This window comes from Brassica napus, chromosome A7, assembly GCF_020379485.1.
Source record: "Brassica napus cultivar Da-Ae chromosome A7, Da-Ae, whole genome shotgun sequence".
Lineage (NCBI taxonomy): Eukaryota > Viridiplantae > Streptophyta > Magnoliopsida > Brassicales > Brassicaceae > Brassica > Brassica napus.
This window is the reverse complement of record NC_063440.1, coordinates 22,743,732-22,759,214: the sequence shown is the minus strand read 5'-3', so window position 1 is coordinate 22,759,214 and position 15,483 is coordinate 22,743,732. Positions and strand designations below refer to the sequence as shown.

The 15,483-nt window shown below is 33.2% G+C and overlaps 3 protein-coding genes and 1 pseudogene across 3 annotated transcripts; 3 read left to right on the top strand and 1 right to left on the bottom strand.

Moving 5' to 3' along the window:
• Positions 1-2,513: 2,513 nt before the first annotated feature.
• On the bottom strand, positions 2,514-3,420 carry LOC106357122 (zinc finger protein 6-like). Its single transcript, XM_013796805.3, has one exon. The coding sequence runs from the start codon at positions 3,276-3,278 to the stop codon at positions 2,703-2,705; it is 576 nt and encodes a 191-aa protein (XP_013652259.1). The 5' UTR covers positions 3,279-3,420; the 3' UTR covers positions 2,514-2,702.
• Positions 3,421-8,329: 4,909 nt separating this feature from the next.
• Positions 8,330-10,622, top strand: LOC106357463 (annotated as a pseudogene).
• A 78-nt stretch (positions 10,623-10,700) lies between these two features.
• Positions 10,701-13,552, top strand: LOC106355894 (LEAF RUST 10 DISEASE-RESISTANCE LOCUS RECEPTOR-LIKE PROTEIN KINASE-like 2.5). Its single transcript, XM_048735604.1, has 4 exons — positions 10,701-10,744; positions 10,798-11,717; positions 12,033-12,056; positions 12,276-13,552. Exons 1-4 carry the CDS (start codon positions 10,701-10,703, stop codon positions 13,394-13,396), a joined length of 2,109 nt encoding a protein of 702 aa, XP_048591561.1. The 3' UTR covers positions 13,397-13,552.
• A 99-nt stretch (positions 13,553-13,651) lies between these two features.
• Positions 13,652-15,026, top strand: LOC125576283 (LEAF RUST 10 DISEASE-RESISTANCE LOCUS RECEPTOR-LIKE PROTEIN KINASE-like 2.8). The gene has a single exon (XM_048735976.1). The coding sequence runs from the start codon at positions 14,164-14,166 to the stop codon at positions 14,845-14,847; it is 684 nt and encodes a 227-aa protein (XP_048591933.1). The 5' UTR covers positions 13,652-14,163; the 3' UTR covers positions 14,848-15,026.
• Positions 15,027-15,483: the final 457 nt, after the last annotated feature.

The window sequence follows — 15,483 nt, the reverse complement described above, 5'->3', positions numbered from 1 at the left end:
TATATGTATACTAGGTGTTTTCTTGCACCATGTGCAGTTAAGATTTTTTTTTTTAAATAACTTATATTTAAAATAAATTTTATTAAATATTATATATTTTACTATTTTCTTACTAATATTTAATATAGATTTGATATATATTAAATCAATTTGTATAAACTAATAAAATAATATAAATCTGTATAATTATCAAAAATTTAGCCTAAACAATATTTATAAAATTTGTAGATATATAAAAAAACTAATGATCTTACGATCAGATTTTTAAAAAAAAATTGTAGAAATTTTTGAAAGCCTTAATAATACATATTATATAGTTATAAAAATAATAATATTTCAAAATTTGAAATGTTATATATAAATATGTTTATTTTATAGATGATGTATGAGCTATTACCATATTTTTAAAAAGATTACCAAAAAGAAATATATCAATATTAAATGTAATATATGAATTAATACCATATTCTAATAAGTTTGTCAAAAATATAAATCAACATTAAATGAAATTATTCATGTCATATTTTTTTCAAAGCCACATCATCAATTTCAATAGCCGTGTCATATTTATTTTGTGAAATTGATTGTAGAGAAAACATGTGGCAAAATCTTCACAAATATAGTCTAGGTATTATATGATCTCAAAATATATATAAAGCATCAAAATATATATTTTAAATAAAATGAGAGTAATAAATTAAAAATATAAGATTAATTGTACATATATTCGGTTATCTTTGGATATCTATTTAGGTTCGGATATTACTCGTTCGGATTCAGATATCCAAATTCTCCTACTTAATATCCGACGGGTGTTTTCTTACTTCGGTTCAGATTTTTTGAATCGGATTCGGGTGCCACTTCGAATATCTGGTAAAGTGTCTAGCCCTATTAACACCTCTGGGATGAAAATTCATATAAGGCGATATGTTGTACACACGGCCTTTCAAAACAGTCACGTCGAATCTCCTGATTTGTTCTTCTTTACTCCATCCACTGAAATAAGATTTCATGATCGACTCTCTTCTTTCAGGTTTGCACAACAATATTGTCCCTTTCATCATATAAAACATCAAAATGCATTTAGGAAAGAAAAAAAAGACAAAGCATTACCTGCAAGATCGGGTTGTGTTCATATAAGTGTCAGCCAATCCATCTGGTTATAACTTATAACCCTTTTCAAATGGAACTTTTGTACTAGTTACAAGCTTTTTTCTAACTGAAGCGTTGAGAATCTCAGGTGAAGAATCAACTACCGTGGAAAATAAAGAACCAACTGTGTTTTCTTTTGGAGAAACTTGGTTCAGAGACTTTCTTTGAGGATCTTTAAAGGCAATAACATTTACATGTGATGCAAGATCTTTTGCCTCAAAATCTGTCGGCACAACCTTCAAAACCGGACAAACCAAGAATCAATCATCATAAAGTTTAAACCTTTCATGTTTTTATCCGGCAGAAACTGAGTGCACAAACTCACTTTATAGAATGTGAAATCATCATCCTTACTAGTATCCATTTTGAGCTGGAAATAACTGAACTTCGAGCTTAAAACTGAATTTAAAACCTTAAGGCTCTTTGAAGCACTCTGACAAAAGAAGATAAATGTAAGCAATGACTCATCCAATTATACATAACATGTCTAACCTCTCCATTAACACGTGCTTTAACGCAAACAGATACTTCCAGCAAAACCCTATTCTCCTTCTTAACTAAGTGTAGAGTATATCATAAGAACGTGAATTCGTTCTTCGATTCCGTTTCGAGTTTTACGAAACAATCTCATCACGGTTATATCATGAGATTTAAAAATTGCACAAAACTGTTCCACATTATGGACGATTTACTGAGTCAAGGAAAATATAAAATCTCTGACTCTATGAATTCGTCTAATTTTCTTAAAATTCTTTAAAACGTTCTATACCTCTATATTATGTTTTAACTACCTTTGTTTCGTTATTTTCAATAAGGTTCAGATTCGAATTGGTTCAGTTCGGTTAGGATCAGAATCAAGTCAAAGTCGGTTCAGTTCGTCTTTGTTCCATTGTTCTGGTTTAGATTTAACACTTTAGTTCAGATGAACTTATTATGCGATCTGAGTAAGAAGAAGAAAAAGAAGAACAAACAATCAAAGTTTTCAAGTTTGTTATTTATATTTCAGAGTGCTTTCATTTCATTTTAAAAACCAAACTCTTCACAATTAAAAAACAAACATTCATCATATCATATCCTAATGTTCAAGGAGTACTTTAAGATGTGAATTGACGTATGAGCATGTTCTGCCTTGGAGGCTGGACCAAATATGAGTCTGTTCAATTCGGTTAGGATCAGAAGTCCAAACCAAAAGCGTAGACATATAGATCATATGCTGTTTGGAACCTAAGACATTCGTGAAGAGTGGTTAAAACACTTTATGAAGTAAAACTCCTTTGCAAAACAACCTCTATTTGAAATTTGAAATCGAATTGATGACATTATATTCCTATATATAGGATGACTAATAATTGAACTAATACTGAGACAGAACATAAGACATGCATATATCATTTTTACAAGATGAATAAAAAAGGTGAAGCAAACGCATACATAGAACATGTGATTTGGTAAAGCAAGGGGAAAAAAATTCACCACAGAAAATTTACTCTATAAAAATCAAATCCGAAGTAGTATATTACAGATTTTAATTGGGCCACGTTAAAAATTAATTATGGCCCAAGACTTAAATGGAGGTCAAGGCCGATTCCATTATCTAACTTGACTTCGGTAATACGATCGTTCTCTCCGGTAAACCTCCTCATCTCCGGCAAAGAACCACCGTGAGCCCTAACTTCTCCCGCCATAGTCTCCATCCCACCGCCGTAAAATCCCCTTCTTTCGGATCCACCGTAAAAATACATGGGGCCAGCGGCTTTTTGTGACGACACGTGCATGTGCTCACCGTAGAGCCACTTAGAAGTCGATGAAGAAGGAGAGAGCATCATATGCGGTGGCGAGAAGGCGGAGAGAAGAGGATTCATGTGAGGGTGATAGTTGTTGTGACGTGGCAGACCACGAGCGGCTAGCATCTGCGCACGTTTAAGAAGCTGACGCTCTTTCTTGTGAGCGTTTTGGTGACCACCAAGAGCTTGAGAATTTGCAAACTCCCTGCAACAGTATTGACACTCGTACTTACGTGATTCAGGTTCAGGTTCGGATCTTGGTTCGGGCGTTTGATCTGGATCCGAGGTTGTTTCAAGAAGGTTTATGCCAAAGAGTTTCAAAGAGGATGTGTCTGTCGCCATATATGTATGTACAGCTAAAAAGAGGGGAGACAAAGAAAGAGAGAGAGGCTTACAAGTCTTTTTGTAAATGGAAAGAGGAGAATAAAGACTCAAATGGGATCAACCCCTGAGTTTGCATGTGCATATATTTATAATTAAGATTTAATTATTTTATATTTTAATCACAGTTGAAATAATTATGGAGTCTAGGTTGGTCCACTCACTTTGTTATGCAGTGCTTATGGCATGTTTCCAAATATTTTACAATCGTTTTTAATTGGTTTGATGCTCTATTTTCCATCTTCTATGCTTTGATGATACATACACGTATAATTGATGATTAAACGTGTGTATCACATATGTCATACGATATGTGTAAAATACACACATAACAATGATATAAAGGCTATGTAGGTCTACGTATACACCTCGTAAAGCATTGATTTATATATTTTTAATTTGTTTAATTAGTATATATAAGCATATTCCAATCTTATCATTTTCAACCATGTCACGGGTTTGAACCGTTCAATTAGTTGATTGGACATAAAGGAAATTTGTTTACTATTTGTTTTCTTAACATTGATGAAATAATTACAAGATAACAAATTTATTGAATAGATCTTTGATCTGCCTTCTTAATATATTGATCTATGCATTATGTATGATTAATCAGGTTATAATTGAGGTCCCACCAAAATACTTTAATGTCAATAGATTAACATCAAGTATAAAGTGTTGGCGTGATTGACGTTGAAATTAAGTATTTGTTTAGGCATGGCAAGATCTTCCCAAATCTTACTAACTACAACCCTGATTTGATCATTAATTTTTTTAAATGCTATGTTTACTTTATATTGATAACCATTGAAAATTATATAAAGTAGCTAATTAATTAACTAAGCCTCTACTTCCTTACCCCCCTGAACTCATGCATGACCTTTGCTTTTAAGATATTAGGAAACTTAACTTGTCACCATCTTGTCTTCTTCACACTTTGCGAGTTTGTGTTTAGTTTGACAATTGAATTAACCTAAATCACTACTTTCCTTTACACCTACAATACATTTGACTGATTTACCTGAACTACCTTATTTTCTTTTTGTTTTCTTATCTTTTCACGATTTTTTCATTTTATAGCTGTACCATATTATATTACCATCAGGATTTGATCAGTTCTTCCGTAACCACTTACAAACGCCATATTTTCAGTTAGACGCAGTTGACACACAAAATATAGAAATCGATATGTAATTATGCAATAGGGAAAAAAACTTATCTTTTTAAAGAAGTTAATATTTATAAAAACAGACATCTTATGAGTTATTCTTACAAAAAGGACACTATGGTCGAGCTGAGGCACTTTGAATTAGAAAATAGCAGGAAAATGATATTTTTTCCATATACTAATTATTTAAGTTAAATTTTTCTCTTACACACAAAGTTTTTATTTTATATTATTCAGTTTATTTTTTTTATCTCTATTTTTGTACGTCAGCCTGATCTAGAATCTTCAAGTTCTGTTCCAATTCAAGTGCTAACTTTTGTAAGCCCATAATATTTTTCTAATTTATCTTACAAAATTCTATTTTCCTGATTAAATATTTTAAAATTACTATTATATATTTTTCGAAAAATATGAGGAAATCTTAACTCCCACTTTAGTTAAATTATCTGAACCTGTTACATTGCAATGTCGTATTTGGCTTCTAGCAGTGAGTCTCTTACCTAATCTTCACTTTACAAAGATTTTTGCCTCAATATTTGGTTCCTTTTATTTTCAAATATAAATTTTGTTTATGTTTATTTCGCTAAGGGATTTAAGCAGAGAAGAAAGACGTTAACATTCTAGAGAAACATTTCAATGACTCAAGTTATTCATTATGTTCACTTTCGTTTGACAAGCCTCTTTTTATATACTGCCCTCTATCTTTGAATTTAAAAAAAATAAAAAATTGACGGCAGGTACTCAGACATATGTGGTCCAATTCTCTGATCGAACTCAGAACATGTATTCAGAACTGGCCTTTAGGCCATGCCAAAATTGTCTTTAGTATAGTAGCAGAGTTTCAAAAGTGAAGATTTTCAGTTATCAACTTGACTGTGAATCTTTTTTTTTTTTTGGTAAAAGACTTTGAATCTTTGTGATACCATATTAGTTTTTTTTGGCATTTTTAAAAAATTGACTATTTTTTTCTTCGCTTTTAGTCTCAAAATCACAGGACCAACTTTACATGTAACGTACATGCATGTAATACTTCTTTGATGTTCATAGCGATAATCAAGACGTATACCGAGTTATATTTGAATCCACGTACAAAATACATATATCTATTGAAGGGTTGGATGACCCATCTTTGAAAAAGACGTTACTAAAGTTATTAGTTTGAATTTGAACTTATATGCTTATGGTTTCTCTCCTCTACCTTGAAACTCATGAGTTTACACTTTACAATATGAATTGCATATATATTTTCTCTCTCTAGTTTTCGATTTATTACTACACGAAAGTTTATAGTTGATATTGGCACCTAAACTTGGGACTATAACAATATTTATGGAATAATTCTTCTCAACGATTGTTGAAACTTAGAACACTATTGTACTATTTAGATCGACTGATCAGTGTATTTCCCCAAGGTGGATCTTTATTCTCACTCATTATATCCATATTTGTGATGTCCATATCGTTTTCTGCATGCTCTTATATTTTGGCGTCATTTTTTTTTGTAGGCTCATATGATTGGCCAATTCTTGGATTCGTTCCAAGGCGACGTTGCCTCACTGAAATTTATTAATCTTTGCCAAACCCAAGTAAAACTCAAATGACTATTTATATAGTAAAATACATAAAATACTCATAGTTATACTAAATCTACGCTCTATCAATATGTGATGAAAAGTATGCCACATTTAAGAACAATTTTCTTTGAGTTAATGTTGCTGGCAAGTTTGGTTCAGAATTGTAAGATTACTTTGGTTGAATTTCAAAAAGCGTTAAGAAAAAAGGAGAAGCTAGGAATGATTAATTACAATTGTAGCTTTAATATATACAATGAAAACTATATCCCTTACACAAGATGGCCGAGCAAAAGATAGTAGACTAGAATCTTGTTAGTCTGAAGATAGTGTTAATATGAAGATATGTTGGGAACCCATATTTGACATAAAATTTTAGTCCTGAAGACAAACGGTCTCCGACAATGGTGCCAAACCTTGATAGTATATTGTGCAAGAACAATGAATGATGGTAGAACAAATTGGAACAAATCCATAAATAGTATTCTTAAGTCGAATTTAGAAAAGAAGAAAAGCTTAGTTTGCTAAGTTTCCTAACCTAAGCAAGAATGAACATCAAATGATCAAAACAAGCAAACGAATGAAAGCAAGAAAATGAGTGGAATGAAAAACTTTAGTCAAAAAAGAAAAAGAAAATGAGTGGACCATAAAACTGAAGGCAATGGTCATTATGGTTTATGATATTTGTATTTCACAAGGATTTAAGGATGCAAAAACATATAAAGCCCCACGGGAAATATCAAGAACTGTTCTTAAACTCAGATTACGTAATAATTCATCCAATTTCTTTCAAAAGGAAAAATGAAATCGGATTTTGAAGTTAATATAAATATGAGTCTAAAGGATTGTAAAGTTATTCAGTTAAATAATAACTAGGTTAAGACTCGCATCTTGCACGGAATGAACATTATATATAAAAATAATTTTATATATTATATGTTATTACATATTCTGAAATAATAAATATATATTGAATAATTAAAAGTCATTAACTATTACATATATAATTAAACCATGGATCACAAAATTTGAATGTGAGATTTTTAACAGTTTTATTAATTTATAGTCATTTTTAAAAATTCAAAATATAACATATACAAAAAATCTAAATTTTTATTATATGGCTATTGTGGTTGTTTAATTTATTTTAATAGTTTAAAATTTAAAAAGTATGATAGAGGATACACTAATTTTTATCAAATCTTTATTATTCAAAATCATTAATTTTCATATATACCTTAGTCGCATTAGGCAATTCCGTAATTTTTATTTAAGAAAATTATAAAGAACATTAATAATGAATTTATGGTTAGTTTCATAAAAAACTTATTATATAATTAGATGGACCAATCTATTTCTCTAATGGTTCTAAAAATCATTCTAATGATGACACGTGTCTACAAAAAAAATTGTAATGCTTCTCAAATAATATATAGGGGATATACAAATGTATTTGCCTCAATACATTTTGCTTGCTTTGCTTCTTTCTAGTTTTGATTCGCGTTTTGTTCACAACAGTAATGTATGTGTTTATCTCAATGGTTGCATCTGAGAAGAAGTCATATGGTTGAGATTCAAACTCATTCTGAAAAACGTCAACATAAAAGGGGAGCTGAGACTTCTTCGGCCTATCCACAACATTGTTTTTCCCATTGATGATTTTCAATGGCAACAGCGTTGACAAATTTCTTTAAACCGATAATTTTACCACCTTATGAAAATACGCGTCTGATTCGGAATCGCCCTATAAAATTTATGTTCGTTAGTATGCTTTACATCATGATGAAAATTTTTTGTAATCATTTTTTTCATAATCTACATAATTTGCAATTTATGGGGTTTGAACTCTTTCTAATGTAAAAGCATTCATGAATCCTTAATTAAACCAATAGACTAAGACCATCTCCAACCCACCTCTTTTTTTATCTCTATATTTTTCTATAAAATAGAGAAACTCTATTATAGAGGTGGATTTGCTTCAATGTATGCCTCTATAATAGAGTTCCTCTATTTATAGGTGGATTTGCTTCAATGTATGCTTCAATGTATATCTCTAAATATAGAGGTAAAAAGTAGGATTCCTCTATATTTTTCTCTAAAATAGAGGAACTCTATTATAGAGACATACATTGGAGCAAATCCACCTCTATAATAGAGATCTCTATTTTAGAGGAAAATATAGAGACATACATTGGAGATGCTCTAAGAGGCTTGCAGAAAAATCTTCTATGTAATATTTAAGCAGAATGGTGCTTTAAGAAGCCTCTTTGGAGTTTATCAAAACATAATTAGTTTATATAATTTATTGACATAAGCTACTTACTATAGACAAAAGTTTATGAGTTTATCAATGGTCTGGTTGATTCTACAAAACCGAATTTCAGCAAGTTATGATGTCGTTGGCCCATAGATCGCAACAAATAAAGACGGTTTTATATCCATCTTGGAGCTCACGCAAAAAAGTAAATAGAAGTAAACTGGTTAATATGGCCAATTGGGAAACTATAGCCAATTTTGGTAGATATAATATCATCGGATCGTAATGCGAAATTCGTTTTTAGGTTATTCGGCTCTGACAGTTTTTGCCGGCAAACGTCTTTGACCAGCGTAATGGACCTAATGGTGCTATTATGGTGCGGAATACTCAGACTTTCGAAACCCTACCTAGCTTTGGCAACGCATACAGGAAGCCGCTGGTTCATTTCACGTGGATCCCTCTCTCATCATCATCATCATAGCCTGATAAGCAATGGCATCACGAAGACCATCACTCGGCCTAAACAATACTTAACGTGGCACACATGGACACAAAATCCAATCCTCGGACAACACAGAACAATTTCTTCAATTATTATTGGTCACGATGTTTTTATCGAGAAATTCGATGGGTTTTGCAATCATGGCAATTTGAGAGAAGCTATAGGGGTTTTAGATTTCTTACAGAATAATGGTTACGCTATTGATATGATTAGACTTTTAAGGTTAGCCAAACTATGCGATAGACCAGAAGCTTTGGAAGAACCAAAGTTCGTTCATGAGCGCATTGTTTCTCTGTCTCCTCCCTCTGATGTTAGCTCTCGTAACGGCATAATCGAGATGTATTATCGTTGCGGATATGTTCTTTACGCAGTCACGGTGTTCCACGACATGTCTGAGATGAATACGGAGACTTGGTGTGTTATGATGAGGTGTTTAGTCAGCAACGGTTATGGTGACCAAGCCATCGGTTTCTTTAATCTTTTCAAACGAGAAGGGAACAAACCAGATGGAGAGATATTCAACGAAGTCTTCTCCGCATATGCTTTCACCGGAGATACTAAGAAGGGATTACTACAATTTGAAGCCATGCAAAAAGACTATGGAATCAAACCTACCATGGAACACTACCATATTGTTACAAAAATGCTGGCAACTTCTGGTCACTTGGACGAGAGGTACTTAGCTTTATTGAGAAAATGCCAGTGGAGCCGAGTGTTGACGTCTGGGAAACGCTAATGAATTTTTCTAGGGTTCATGGAGATGTGGAGCTTGGAGATAGATGTGCTGAGCTGGTTGAGAAGTTGGATGCCACAAGGTTGGACAAAGCGTCGAGTGCAGGTCTTGTAGCAAATGTGAACTATAAATATAATAGAAGAAAACATACTTCACGTCCAGAAAAGGATATGATTTACGAGATGCTAGAGAGTCTGCAGTTACAAATGCTAGAAATGGGTTTATGTTCCTAGCACTAGAGAGTGGCGTAATGAACGAGTGGAAAAGGAGAATAAGCAAGAATGGACTTTTGGCTACAAAGAAGAGGTCGCGGTTGTTAGGAAGCTTATTGACTCGAGGCCTCGATCTTCAGTGACGGTGTTAAGTAATTTTCGCATTTACCCAGATTGCCACGATGCATTGAAGTTAATGTCAGAGATAACTGGCAGACAGCTGATTAAGAGAGATTCAAAGAAATTTCACATCTTCGGTAAAGGCATCTGCTCGTGCAACGATCGCTGGTGAGCTGACTGATCGTTTCCTCTACTCAGATGTTTTATTTAATTAAAACAAGTTTAGATCAAGAGTATGGACATTTGTTTCCAAATCATTTACGTAAGCAATGAATTTTAAAATTTGCTTAAGACATGAACACCCCAGTTTTATATTTGTTAATTCATTTACGTAAGCAATGAATTTTAAATTTGCTTAAGACATGTTTTGTTTGATGTTTTATTCAAGAAAGAACATAAAAAAGAATCAATCATTTTATTGTAGTTTTAAGATTGCTTTGCATATGTTGTGTAAGATTTGTTTTAAAATTAAGAAATTATTTTCACGTATAAGTTCTAATTAATATTTGTATTTTATGATTGTGGTGTATAGGTGAATTATTATCAACTTTGTACTTAATCAAACATCTATTCTTAGAAATTTAACCAAATCCAACCCGAAGTAAAAATTAGAATAAAAACAAAATTTGGAAGCTAAATAAAGCCAATAGAATCAATGACAACATTATAATTTTCTTATGTACTAATTTAACGTTTTATTAAACTTATCCAATATTAAATAATTTTCTTAATTTTTTTATTTCTTAATGATATATTTTCGTAATAACATTTTAACTAAAAATGAATTAGAAAAAATACTATATAGTAAAACTAAATTGCAATGGTCTTTGTCTTTTGCGATATTCTTTCATTAGGTTTAGAAATGTCAAACCTCTATGACTTTGAAGTCGTCGTACAAAACAAAACTAAAAAAGTAGGTTGGTCAAAGAAAGCAAACTTAAGTTCATCAGTCAAACTCGCACAAAACCAAAAACTCTGACAAAAAACATTTATCCTACAGCTTTTTATTTTGGATTCATATTGATCTCCAATATAGTGATCAATCTTTTTCCATCTCCGAAAAAATCTATGTTCCATATGATCACGTGGATGCTCTTTCTAATACCATCTTGTGTTTTCTCAACTAATGAGCTTCGTGATCGCTGCAGTCAACCGTTTAGGTGCGGCGATCAAACCGGTCTCTCGTACCCTTTCTGGACTTCCGGTAGAGAAGACTGTGGCCACCCTGAGTTCAAAGTCGACTGTAGTGGTCAATTCGCAGAGCTTAGTATCACCTCCGTGAAGTTCAGAATCTTAGAGGCGAACTATTACTCTGGTATCATACGACTGGCGAGATCGGATTTTATCGGTGGTCTTTGTCCTAAAGATCTTTTAAATGTAACGTTCGACGAAAGAGTTGTTACACTTGCTCCTACCACTGAGTTTCTAACAATATATCACAACTGCAGCAGAGCATTTCCACAGTATGTTTCTACTTATGTTGGAGATCTTCCTTGTGATGGTGATGATGATGACACAATAAGTTACTATGTGACAACAAACCTCTCGTCCCCTCTACTTAACGGGATTAGAAGTGAATTAGAAGACCTCGGGTCATCTTGCAAAACCGCAAGTATTCGTGTATCAGCAGGGCCTTTGCTGAACGCACTACAGGGGAATCGGACTCAAGATAATCTGCAGAGAACTCTTGCAGAGGGTTTCCAGCTTGGAGTTAACCAAGAATGTTCGTCGTGCTTAGCCTCTAAGGGTGCTTGTGGATTTAATCAAAACTCAGGTGGATCTGTCTGTTATTGTAAAGATGAGCCAAATAACAGTATTTGCAGTTCTAGAAAAAAAGGTAAGATTTCTGGCTTACATGTTCTAGTTTCCTTATGTTCCTCCACTAAAACCATCACTTGTCCTTTCCCACAATAGATCTTTTAGTTTATAGTTTATACAGAAATTCCCTTAAGTTTCAAAATTTTAGAAGAGGCCAATAACCGTACTAGAAAAAAAGGGTAAAAGCACCACCGTTTTTGTCCCACTCCCATCACCATATCTCGCACTCACGAACCTTTTGAGTTTCAACTTCTTCTTTTTTCTAGTTTAGTACGATTCAGTGTTTTGTATTCAGATCGAACTGAGATTTTTCTGGTGAATTCTATCGATGCAGGCTTCTCTACTGGGGCAATAGCAGGTAAATATTCTTTTACTCTTCTTTTCAAGACACCTGATTTGATCACCATATACTACATGAAACACTAGTCTTATAAAACCAATGTGGTAAAATTTATTGCGTACATGCCTAATGTTCTTCCTCAAGAATCACCACTTGTCCCTCATTAGTTTGATTTATGAAGACTGATTTAGATATTCAAAATAAAAGGTTCTTAACCAAACAATTTTCTGGCTTCAGGTTTAGCAGCAGGTGTTATTATGTTTCTGTTCCTGGTTTTAGCATTGTTTCTCCAACTTATCCGAAAGAGAAACAAAAAGGCATTTATTTCACGGCCAGAACTAAAAGCACTTATTCCACTAAAGCAGTATAGTTACGCACAAGTAAAAAGAATCACAAAGTCATTCGCGGAAGTGGTTGGTAGAGGAGGGTTTGGAACTGTCTATAAAGGAACCCTTTCTGATGGCCGCAGGGTTGCAGTGAAGGTTTTGAAAGACTCAAAGGGTTATAGTGGTGAAGATTTCATAAATGAAGTTGCAAGCATCAGCCAAACTTCTCATGTCAACATTGTTACCCTGCTAGGATTCTGTTATGAAGGATCAAAGAGAGCAATTCTTTATGAATTCTTGGAAAATGGATCTCTTGATAAGCTCATCACAAGCAAGAGGCCATCAATTATGGATTGTGTGGACTTATATGGGATTGCGTTAGGCGTTGCTCGTGGTTTAGAGTACTTGCACCACGGATGCAGAACAAGGATTGTACATTTCGACATAAAACCGCAGAACGTCCTCTTAGATCACAATCTCTGCCCAAAGGTTTCAGACTTTGGTCTTGCTAAGCTCTGCGAGAAGAAAGAAAGCATCTTGTCGTTGCTAGACACAAGAGGTACAATAGGGTACATTGCACCTGAAGTGTTTTCAAGAATGTATGGTAGAGTTTCGCATAAGTCAGATGTGTATAGCTATGGAATGTTGGTCCTTGAGATGATAGGAGCAACGAAAAAAGACAGAGATGCTCAAGAAGTTGGTAATAGCACAAGTTCAATGTACTTTCCTGAATGGATATATAAGGATCTTGAGATGAGAGGCAGTAGACCGCGTACTGAAAATGGAGTCAGCAGCGAAGAAGAGGAGATGGTGAGAAAGATGACATTGGTGGGTTTGTGGTGTATTCAGTCTTCCCCATCAGATCGTCCACCGATGAACAAAGTGGTGGAGATGATGGAAGGAAGTGTGGACGCTCTTGAAGTCCCTCCTAGGCCTGTTTTCCAAATTCCAGCGGAGCCACTTCAAGAATCTTCTACACTTTCAGAGGATATATCAGGTTACACTGAAGTATGTTCCATGAATGTCGCATAAAGAACGAAACTTGCTTGTAACTTATTAAATCACGAAAACAGTAATTACATTTACTACACTGCATTCCACATGTCTGCTTTCCATATTACAAGTAACTACGACATCTGCAGCTCTCTTAACAGATAATAAGAGAGTTTAGTGATTTGTATCCAGAAACTTCAATCTATTTTTACCCAAAGAAAATGTTCTTGTCTAAAAAACATTTGTAGTCAAAAACTAATTATCACTGTAAGTCTGTAACCATATCAAGAAGAGATACTTTCTCAGAACACAGGAGACGAAGTGTGAAACTTAAAGCATAATTTAAGGGTATTTCGTTTAGTGTTTAGAGTTAATACTCTCAATGTTCTGGAAACAGAAGAAAAGTATGTTGCAGGTATTAGCATATTCCATTTTTTTCTACGGTCAACTAACAATTAAAAAAAGAGAGTTCAAAGCCACTCTTGTATCTGTGACTAACTCTTCTTTGACTTGGTCCTTCACAACCTTCCCCCACGGCCGTGCCAACGAAACACTCACATATAAAAGTATTAGGAAACCTTTTAAACAATCGAAGCCCTTCAGAATCTAAACCCTCAAAGTGAATATTCAAATGCACGTGTCCTAGTTCATTTGATTCGAGTGTTAGATAGATCATTCGGTATCGTGTTTTTTGTCTTCGCCACGTTGAATATTCGTATTTTCTGTTTTTCATTTTTCCTTCTCCATCTCCAACTTGTTTTTCCTCTCTAGACAAGAACACACTTTCCAGAAGATAAAATCTTATCATGTACAATCTCCTCAATTCTTTTCTGTTTTTTTTCTTCCTCTTTTCCTTATTTCACCATCTTCCTTGTGCTCTAAGTCAACAAGAGCATACGTTATGTGAGACTATGTTTCACTGTGGGAACATCACAGCTGGTTTCCCCTTCTCAGGTGGGAACCGTCACGAAAGTTGCGGTCATTCATTGCTCAAGCTTCGCTGCAGCAAAAACACAACGTCTTTAATCATCTCAAACCATCCGTACGAGGTTCTCCACATAGATGAAGCATCTAAAACTCTTAGACTTGCCATAGCAGATCTTCGAGATTCTTTTTGCAACGCTACATTCGCAGATGCAACCTTGCCTCCCGAAATATTTGAGCTTTCGCAGATGTACAAGAACCTCACTGTTTTCCACCACTGCGACTCTAAGTTTCCTTACCGTTCGAGTTATACATGTCCTGGTATAGGTCCTATCGTAGTGTCTGAAACCCGTGACCGTGATTTTCATGACTCCTGCGGTGAATGTTTCACAGTTATCGTTCCTAAGAGCTTTGTTCCGGAAGAGAAAGAGTTGAACATGACTAATTTGGAAAGTGTTTTAAGTAAAGGATTTGAGGTGAAGGTGAAGAAGATTGATGAGAAAGCGTGTCAAGAATGTTCATCCAATCATGGAACCCATCAACCTAGTGGTATGTTTCTTATATAACCTCATCGTTTCATAGTCATCTCCTTTATTAATTATACGGGTTAAGACCCGCGCCTTACGCGGGATAAACATTATATATATAAATTATTTTATATATTATATGTTTATAACATATTATGAAATAATAAATATATATTGAATAATTAAAAAGTCATTATCTACTACTTATATAATTAAATTGGTGCGAACATAAAAATAAATTTTATAAATCGAAAAATATTTTTTCTATTTTATATGATATATAATTAAATTTAAATGATAGTAACATATATGGTATATTTTAATATTAATATTTATTAGATGATGCTTTTTGGTCATATTTTTTTTATCATTTGTATTTGTTATAGCAAAAAGTTTAAATTAGTGATAACAAAATTTTTACTGTGGGATTAATGGTTTAAGTAATTTATAATATTTTAAAAAATTAAGTTGTCAATATTTTTTTCAAATTTTTTATCAAAAATATTTTCAAAGTAAATTTCAAAATTAAGATATTTATGTATTTTTATATGGCATATAGTTTAATTTAAAATGATACACATATTTATATATATTTTATTTTTGATACTTATTAAATGAGACTTTCAACTTATATTATTTTTTTAATTATTTGTATCATGTCATAACAAAAGTTTT